The 9892-nt window shown below is 50.3% G+C and overlaps 1 protein-coding gene across 5 annotated transcripts; it reads right to left on the bottom strand.

Annotated features, from left to right (window-relative positions):
• Positions 1–3: 3 nt before the first annotated feature.
• On the bottom strand, positions 4–7238 carry KCTD17 (potassium channel tetramerization domain containing 17). Of its 5 annotated transcripts, none has more exons than XM_048300396.1 (8): positions 7026–7238; positions 6289–6397; positions 4480–4571; positions 3466–3561; positions 2967–3092; positions 2163–2247; positions 1629–1918; positions 4–736 (listed from the first exon to the last, which is right to left on the bottom strand). In XM_048300396.1, exons 1-7 carry the CDS (start codon positions 7230–7232, stop codon positions 1662–1664), a joined length of 972 nt encoding a protein of 323 aa, XP_048156353.1. In that variant the 5' UTR covers positions 7233–7238; the 3' UTR covers positions 4–736; positions 1629–1661. The 5 variants fall into 5 exon arrangements, with proteins under 5 accessions (XP_048156353.1, XP_048156354.1, XP_048156357.1 ...); XM_048300397.1 differs by having other exon boundaries at positions 1702–1918; XM_048300400.1 differs by lacking the exon at positions 1629–1918 and having other exon boundaries at positions 2097–2247.
• Between the last annotated feature and the right edge of the window lie 2654 nt (positions 7239–9892).

The following is a 9892-nucleotide window of genomic DNA, read 5'->3' as shown; positions in this document are numbered from 1 at the left end:
AAGGAGGAACAGACTGTGAATTTTATTCAGGAGTCTTCAGACATAGCAGTGAAGCAAACACCCCGCTCCCCAAAACTGGGATCTCCTGGTGCTGGCTGACACAACATCAGGTACCAGCATGTTCCTGGTACCCAGGAAGCACACCGTTCTCCTCACACTGCTGGCACAGGGCTGCTTTGGGGGACAGGGAGGGAGGCACCAAGGAACATGATACCCAGCACAGGGACACCTCCAAGCAATACAGGTGGCCCAGAAAAGGACGGTGGCTCTGCATTTGTCCGCGGGCCACATGCCCAGACCAGTTGCCTGCAACAGCGAAAGGGCGAGGGCTGGTTCTTCCACAGCTGCCACCATTTCAGTCCCCATTTGCATCCAGGGTGCTCACGAAGGGACCGCAGGCTGCAGTGGCTGATCGCTCATGTCCCCACCAGGGGCCACTGTGACACTAAGGAAAGCCAGACTGCCAGGCATAGGAGGGGGCCGTGGGCTCCAGCTCCTACAGCAGCCCAGGGGCTCCATGGAGCATCTGCCCTCCTCCAGGGCTGGAAGCTCAGGCCTCCGACTTGAGTTTGTAAAAAAAAAATGGTTGCATGTGAAGAGTGAAGGGGGCTGGGGGTGTCACTGTGGGACAAGGGGCTGCCATACACTGCAGTACAAAAATAAAGATATAAACAAGAAATGAAAAGGCTGGACTGGAGTGTTCAGATCATGTCCTCAGATCTCTGGCTTGTAACAGCTAGAGAAGGAGAGAGAAAGAGAAACAAAGTCAACGGTAGGAAAAAAAGCAACTGAGCATGGGGGGGAGAGTGAGAATCAGAAAAAGGGAAATGACAGGAAACACGAACAGAAGAAAAAGAAAAGAGATGAGGAATGACAGTGGGAAAACAGACCAAAAGGAAGAAAAAGTCCATGTGATTAACATACACCGAGTCTTAAGATAATAACACTCAGGTCCCACAGCCATAGACAAGGAGGCTTTCAAACAGAGGGAGAGAGAAACGTCAGCCAGCTAACAAGTGCCCTCCATCAGGACAGGTGGAGATTGGCACTGAGCATCTCCAGTTTAACAAGAGCCTCACAGTTGTGCAGTATGGAGAGGAATCCTTCTAATGCTTTCCGTACCCAGCCCCATGCATGTCGGCCAGCCAGCCTTCCTAACCAGGAGGCAGAGCAGAGAGGCTCATTTTGCACACAGCTGTGAGAACATCTGCAATGGGGACCAGCTGCTTCTGCTCTGCCTTTGCCACCTTTCCCACTGCGCTCTCACCCTGGCACAGCCAGTGGGGGAAAAGCCCAGCAAGGGAAAAACAACAGGCTGCCTTCTGCAAACTGCTCCCGGGCTGGCAGGCAAAGGAGCTGCAGACGGAGCCTGGAGAAGCGATCTGGCATGTGTGTCACGCAGACACGTGGCAAAATTCCACCCCTTCCCTGAACCACCCCTGCCTGCTTTGCATTCATTTCCACCCCTCTCCCAGCTGCGCTCTCCTTTCTGCTGCCAGAGCCTCTGGTCCAGAGCCATAGGATCTGCTTGGCAGGTGAAGGCACGCATAGGTAAAGCCATCTTAGGGATGAGTCAACCTCACACCTCCCTCCTTCCCCTCCCCAAGCTCTACAAACCAGGGCCATACCCACAAGAGGGAAGTGAGTCACTCATGCAGAGCTCAGGCTGGCAGGAGCTGGTAGTGCAGACAGGTAACATACCTGCAGAGGAGGAAAAGTGAGGAGCAGAGAGAGACAGGGCCCTGGGCAGAGACCACTCTGAGCCCTGGGGAACAAAGAGAGCAGAGGGAAGGATGCTGGAGGCTGGCAAGTGAGGCAATGTGGGAGGTAGATGACAGTGCTGGGATGGACACGGAAGGGAGCAGGAGGGAGGGTCCGCAGGAAGAGAGTTTAGCACAATCCCGAATAGATGGACAGTCTGCAAATAAAAATAAAACCGTAGATAAACCAAACAGTTTAAAATACAAAGCAGCAGCCATGGTAACAGCTCTCCCCTATCAGCTTTATCTCCAGAGAGACTCCAACTCCTGGAGAGGACAGCCCCCACACCCCACACCTGCTCTAGTCCTTCCCTGCTGCTAGCTGTGAGCTCTCACCAGAAAGGTGGACGGGTCTATGCCTGGGGGGTTATTTTTATCATTTTCCTCAGGGATTTGCTGCACCTTTCTCCTCTGCTTCTGCTTCTGCCTCTGCCTCTGCCTCCTCCTCCACCTCCTGCTCTTCCTCCTCCAGGTCCTCCTCTGTGCTCTGTGGCCCAGCATGCGGGACAAAAGGAAGAAAGAGTGGAGATACTTGCAAGATGAGCCACGGCAGTTCTTTCTGACACACAACGGAACAAAGCAATCGTCATAACACCGGAATAAAAAGGGACCTTTCCCCATGGCCAACACAATTCTAGGTCAGGGAACAGAGAGACTTGTTTTCCTCTGGAGTATCACGTCAGGGTATCTAACCCACTTACAAGTGCTGTGACCCCACCGCCCAACAACTGCCATCAGTTGCTAGTGTTCCTTCCTGCATCCTGGGTGTCTACAGGGTGTCATGCACTGCCACATGTTTCTGTCCTTCCCTCAAAAGGGGAGCAGGAGATATCCACCCCTCAGGCTGAGACTCGGAAAAAGGAAAGACAATGCTGCAAAACCTTCAGGGAAATAATGCCCTATAGGCAGTGACACACACAGAATGGGCATGAGGAGGCATGAGGGGGATGTTAGAGTAGCATGAGAAGTGCCAGGGTGACTTGCTAAAGCCATTTGCCGCACACAGCCACACACCATCCTTCCAACACACACACTCCTCCTTTTGGGCACTGGGTGTAATGCCACGGTGCTGAACACCAGGACAGGCCCCTGTATTTCACCACTGAGGTGCCCCACTGTCGCAGGGGAGAGAGAAAAGAGAGAAGGAGCAAAGAGCAAAGGATCTCATAGGCAATGGGAGCAGGGCCATAGCAAAGCTGATCTCACCTTGGCTTTGTGGCTGGGCTCAGAGCTCAGGCCATTGGGGGAGTTGTACAACTCCTTGGAGACCACGCACAGGAATTCTGTCTGATCCTCATTCCCATAATTATAGGATGAGCCAATGTTCACAAGCTAGAAAAGATGAGAGCAAGAATCACAAGCACACATTCCTGAAAACATCCACTCCACCTGAGGAGCAAGGCAGAAAGTCCACCATGCAGCATCAAGTCCAATCCATAATCCCAGTGGAAAGGCCTCATAACTAAGCTGAGGAGACAACACAGAGAACCAGGAGAGAAGTCAGCCAGCATGCAAAACAGACTGGCCTCACACAGTATCCTCTAAACCTCTAGAAAGGGGCAAGAAAGAGCCAGTGTGATGGCTCAGTGAATGACTTACCCAGTATTCTCAGAGAGGGAAGGAGCCTTGCCTGGCAACTGTATGGTATCCACGATCTTTTCCCCAAAAAACCACTCCTTCCCCCCCTGCTCTGCCTTATCCATACCTGCTCAAAGCGCCATCCATCTGACATAGTGGAAACCATCTGAGTGAGCTCCTCTTCCTGGCACTGCAGCACACGGTAGACATGCTTAGGAGGCACCTGAGAGCAAAATTGCAGCGAACACTGACAACAGTCACATGCTAAAAGCTGTTCCCCTCCTGCAAAATGAAGTGGTAATACCCCTCCTTGACAGACCTGTCCTTCCCCACGTTCCCAGGTGAAAGGGGAGTGGAAACCACGAACAACTTCATACTGTGCTGTCATTGGAAGCAAGAACAGTATCTCTTCTGGAGAGGAGGGACTGAGCTAAATGCTTCCTGCATTGTCCCCAGAAGATACTGGCCTCTTTTGATGGGGAGTTTGTACTTGTCATTACAAAACCATTTTTGCAAATGCAACAAAGGCTAATGGGGTTTTTCAGCACAAAATGACTGTGTTGCTGGAGGCTTACAGCCTGAGGCAGACAAGATGAAAAGTGAGATAGCAGACAATCGCCCCCCTAAGACAGATTTTCAAAGGTTGCTGGCCAAGACAGGGTGTGATTGTGCCACAGGATTGATTCCCTATCTGCACTTAACTCTTTCACAGCCATCTCTTCACCTGTTTCCTCCAGGTTTCTCTACAGGTATTACCATGCTCTTCATTGTGATTACACTCCCAGGACTCCCCACACCATGACACCTCCATGACACCTTTGCTCTCCTCACAAACATTCCTCTATATCCCACAGCAACCAGCTGCCTTCTTCCAAAAGCTAGAGAAGCTGATTTAGTTTCAGGGGCTACATCCAGCATTACTTCTGGGGATGCAAAACAAACCTGCAACTTGTTTATTGTAACTAAATTGGTGGTAGCTTGTCCCCTGCAAAATTTTGCTGCATAGGGATTAGCACATAATCTCTAATTAGTTGCTTCCTTCCATTCCTTGCTGCTTCTCTCAAGTCTTCTCTCCCTCTAGACTCATCTTTCTCCCTTTTTACATCCCCTGCTTTCCTCACCCCACTCTATCTTGCCATACCTGTGTTACTGTGTAGTCCTTCTCCTCCATTCGATCCTTGATTATTCGGATCAAAGGACCGATGTTGTAGAACTCAGCTTCTTCAAGGATCCCTGAGAAAGACAGACAGAAGGACCACAAAGCTAACAGCCCATCTTTATTTTTCAACTTGCAAATGATCAATTCTGAGCTTCACAAGGTCCATAGAGAGAAATTATACTATTGCTTCACTTCTTAACAGGCTTGAAACACTTACTGCAGAGAATTGAAACCTGGCTCTCTGCATCCTGTTTCTAATGCTCACCCCAATTTCCTTATGCTGCCTGCTACTACAAAACAGGCACTGCCAGTGAAGGCTTGTGCTGAGGACTGCTAATACCTTTCCCAGATAACTGGCCAAGGAGAACAACTGTAGGCTCCAGTCTCTCTCAATGATAACTTGTTATCACCTTGCTCAGACTCTTATTAAGGCAGAGAACCACAACTTCTGGTTCTGACAAGTCATCAAAAGACCCTAGAAAAGCCTAATTTACCTCCTGGGCCACTTGGAATTGCAGCCCCATATGACTTTAGATGATCTTTGGTTCTCTTCCCTGTTCTTCAACTCAAAACAGGTAAACAGCAAAGTTTTGATTTTTTTCTCTATGGTGTCTGCATCCATCACCTCTCCTGAGACTCACCTGTTTGCTAACAGTCCTCCAGGAAAAGGGAGCTGGTTCCCAAAGGGTCAGTAAGGGAAAGGTGGCTGGGAGCCAACACTCACATGTCCCCAGGGCAGTACACAGAAAATGTAGGTGGGGAGATTGATCCTTCACTACCTGACACACTCAGACCTCTTCTGTGTCTCTCATTCAGCCATGAATTGCCAAATGGATTAGTTTTATGCCAGCCTGAATGTTTGCAGCAGGAAAACAAAAGTCAGTGCAAATGAACTGGACTCCTGTTTATGTTTTAGATTTGATATTAAAACCTGCAGATGAACTCTGTCTGACCTCAGGATTACAAGAACTGTCAAGGATGAAACACCTCAAAATTGTGCTTATTACAATCCTGTACCATTACTTGGATATATTTCTGGAATTATAACTGATAAGACTATTCTGAAGAAAACTTTCCTTGCTTTAGGTAAAGATATGTAAGAGAGGCAAGAAGACTAATGAACATGCAGAAACTGTGCTTGGAAAGGGCTGGACAGCACAGCCTGTCTTTGGAATTGGCTCCTTATTAGGCCCTAGCATCCAAAAAATAACAAGGCACTGTGAACTGCTGGCTGGTAACACTGTGATGTGACCGAGTCGTCCTACTGGACCCACTGTCAACCTCAAATGAGGGATTGGTTTGCCTGGCTTGCTCCACTGGAATTTCTGCAGTCCACAACCCGTCAGAGCACAAGCAGCATACAGTGCATATTGCTGATTAATGATGGTCTTTATTACAGAGCTCGGTTTTGTTTGGTCTTCAGGGCTTTCATTCCTAATTAGAAACACTCAGTCATTAATAGAAAACTCAGTCACAGAGCCTGGTTAAAAGTAGATTGGGAACAAGTAACAAATGGCTTATGGAGGCTGAGATCTTGCCTACTTCTCTTTTGGTGACATCTCTGCTGGACAAACAGTCATGATGCCACAACACCTGCTAGGATGCCTTCCTCATCCACTCCAATCCCCTTTAGTAAAGGAGACATTATCATGCTTTGCAGGGATAGCTCGCTGAAATCCCCCCACATCAACACCCAAAAGGAGAACGAGACAACAAGGTTGACAACAAGTCCTATTTTTCCTGACTATGGCAGTGATGGTAAGTGGGAGGTTTCTGAGCTCCACGACTCACCCTCTTCAGCCATATCTTTATCCAGGACCAGCTTCCCATGACGGAGGAAATTCAGAATGGGTCCAAAGTAAGTGGGGTCCCGATCTATTAGGTATGCACCAGTTTCATCCTAGCAACAGAGATAGATCACAAGGAGAAAAAACCCAAGGGAAACTTGTAACCAACCTTTGAATACCCTAAAATACAAGAAAATACAAACCTAAGCAAAAATGTCCGCAATTTCTAAGATTCTTTGGAAACCATGAGTCCCTGAGAGTCCCTAGCCAAGTCAGCCCAGCTTGGATTTTAACTCCTGTATTGGTCTGCTCAGCATGCCCACCTCAGCATGAATCAATCCAGCTGAAAAGGCCCAAAAAATAGGCCTCAGTCTCTTTGTGCAACTGTGCATCCAGGCCTGGGGTGAGAGAGCAGAGATCCCCTTACAGGGAACAAGGCTGAGTCAGGCAGACACAGCTGGGAAATAGACCCAGGATGTGGGGAGACAAAGAGGAAGGAGAACAGGAGCGTAGGGGAGATGGCCTCTCTTTTCCCCAGCTCGGGAAAGCAGGTGCCAGGCTACAACACAGCAAAGTGAGATCTGGCATGGGGAAATCCTTCCCGGGAGAGGAGGGGGAAAGAGCAGGCATTTCTCACTCAGTTGCTCCTGCAGCTGCCGGGGTCTGGCTCCGTCCCTGCATCCCTCCAGCCCTCCCCGTGCTCGGTGGGGCACGGTGCGGGAGGCAACCCAGCTGCCTTACCCGGTCCGACTGCAGCTCCTCGCCCTGGCACAAGCGACACAGGAAAGATTTCTGCTCCCGACACAGGGTCTGCCTGGTGGTGAGGAAGACGGTGCCCCCCACATTGAGCCTCACCCACTTGGCCTGGGTGCCAGCGGGTGGCGGGATGTCCCAGGTGCAGCGTAGCCCCACGGCGCCCTGCATCTCCTCCCTGCCCTCCATCCTCATCCTCACCCCCACCTCCCCCACGGCGTGCAGGGACTGCCGCAGGTGCTGCCTGTCGGAGAATGCCGGGATCTGTAGTTTATCTGCCTCTCCCTCCGCTGCAGCCGTGTTTCCCGGGGGCCAGGTTCTTCCCTGTGACTATCAAGGGAGTCCTGAGAGGAGGAAGGTCGCTCGGCGCTGGAGGATATCACTGCGACTATTGGGGCGGGCGAAACCACAGCTCCACAGCGCTGACACTCCCTGGCTTTTCCCCTGTTCCCGTTTTCACAAACCATGGGCCGGTCAGCACTCCGGAGGTGCAGGGTGTTATGCAAAAATCGTCGGCAATTTATTTCCATAGACATCCTCTGTGGCTCATTAAAAGGTTCTGGGAATTGTAGTTTCGCAGGGATATGCACAAAAGGGTGATGGGAACTGTAGTTTTCCCAGCTCGCTGTTCCTGCAATGAGGATGCTGTAACGGAGGGTACTGCACCACACGACCCCAGCCCTGCGGCTGGTACTGAGCCTGCTTCCAGTCCTGGGTCTTGTCTGCAAGCTTCCTCGGAGACAGGAAGCACAACCTGCTCCCTGGCAGTGGGCAGATAAGCCCCTCAGCGCTGTAATTCACAGCATTCCCTTCACGACACCATTACCCCAGGCTCACCGCTCAGTGCCGCGTCACTTGCCATACTTCCTTGCAGCAAAATATGCACAGTTGCCTTCTCGCTAACATATGTAGGGACACTTCTGGGAACTGTATTCTGGATCTGCATGAAGTGCTGGCAGGAGGCAGGAACAATTTTTCTTCCAGCTCAGAGGAGTTGCTGACTCAACAAACTCCCCCCTGTGCTGCTCTACCAGCACAAACCCGCCGCGCCCTTCCCCTGGGCTCCTGCCTTTCCTGGTCGCGTCTGGGCAACAGAGAGCTCAGACTGTAACTCAGCTCTGTGGGGAGTTTTACCTCTGCCCCAGGCACGTATCGCCCGCCGAGGCCGATGTGCCAATCCCGCGTTACGGAATCTAGCCCTGCCTCTGTCCCTCGCTCCTGCCAGGCCGAGCCTGGTGCTCAGCAGTTCATGCCCCAGGGGACTCTGTTCAAACACGCTCCTTGGCACGGACACTACCTGAACAAGCTCTCTCTCCAGCAGCTCTGCTTTTCCCACTCCCACCTAAGCACAGCTGTGCTTGCCAGCAGCTCAAGCGCATTAAAAATGGAAAGGAAAGTCTGGTGTTTCACCCCACTGTGGCTCAAAACCTTCCTCCACCTAAGCAACTTCCTGTCTCTTCCTTGACAGGGTAATGCAGCACTGCAGAGACATACAACACTTTATTTTTCTTGCGTTTTTGAGGTGGGGCGTTATTGAGTGAAGAGGCTGGGTAAAGAGAAACATTATGTTTTACATTCCTTTTCTTCTCATCCTTCCTTCTTGTTTTACTTGCAAATCATTCCCTACAGGAGAAGGCAGCATCACCCTTCCCCCAAATCACCCAGGATTTCCTTAACAAAGATGGCGTGTGTACTTTGCTTCTTCTGTCGACGAGTGCCAAGGGGAGGAGAGGAAGAGAGGGCAACACGGAAAAGGTTTCAAGATTGCTGACCTTCAGCTAATTTAAGCACAGGAACAATCCAGCTGCCCCAAGGTATAAATTCAAATAATTTTGAACCAATGCTAGAGTGACCATTAACAGAGAGAGCATGAAAAAAAAATTTTTCTACCTATACGGAGCAGGCTCTGGCCAAAATTACTGCCCAGCCCTTGGACCAGTCTCCACTGAGCAGTAAAGTGCATCAAAGATGCTCACACTAACACTGACCCAAGCTGAAGCATCACACAGTGCAATACAGCTCTGGGCTGTCAGACTGCTGTCCTCCTAATTCTGGCTCTGAGTCAAACCACAGCAAATTGGAGACCTCTGCGCTGCACTCTGGTGTGTGAGGACTGCAGTCTGTACTGGCTGCAGCTCCAGCACAGAACTGGGGTGAGGACTGTGGCTCTCCGATATGAGTGCAGCAGTTGGGTGGCAGCCTAAAACCCCTTATCTCCCCCTCCAAGAAATCTGCCCTGCCTTCATTTTTTTCCCCTCTTTTACCAAGGATTCACCCTCTCCTTTTCCTCCTCTCACGGCCCCTCAGCCTCTTGCTGCTTTTTAGGGTCCATCTCTTGTTCTCAACACCTTCTTTTCCAAGCTCCCGCCTGACAATGCTGCTCACAAGTCCAGGGTGATCTATATTGAAGGCATACTTTCTTCCATCAATACCAGTCTCCACCTGTGGCTGGAACCTCAAGTCTTGCTCACCCCAGGGCCATGGGGTGAAAAGTTAATTGCTAAATCTAAAGAGACATAGGAAATAGGTCAAGGAGCACCACTTCCAACACCAGAGCCTTCTCTTCTGCAACATACAGCAAAAAATGTATTGGAAGCCCACCAGATCAGGGATTTCCCCACAGTATGTGAAAATCCTCTTTAGGAAGAAGCCAGTGTGGGGTGAGTTACCAACTAAAATGTTCTGATGAGTTGTTGGTGTGGGCTAAATACAGACCTGATTGCACACCATCACCAGATGTAGTTCTGAGATGCAATTAATGTGCCCTTGTTAAGCTCCCCTAAAATCAAGCAATAGAATACAGGAGAGGTAAATTTAAACAATCGGTGGTGTTTGGTCAAAGGTTGGACTTGATT

This window comes from Corvus hawaiiensis, chromosome 4 (assembly GCF_020740725.1).
Source record: "Corvus hawaiiensis isolate bCorHaw1 chromosome 4, bCorHaw1.pri.cur, whole genome shotgun sequence".
NCBI classification, from domain to species: domain Eukaryota; kingdom Metazoa; phylum Chordata; class Aves; order Passeriformes; family Corvidae; genus Corvus; species Corvus hawaiiensis.
The sequence above is the reverse complement of the archived record's forward strand: the minus strand, read 5'-3'. Positions and strand labels throughout refer to the sequence as shown.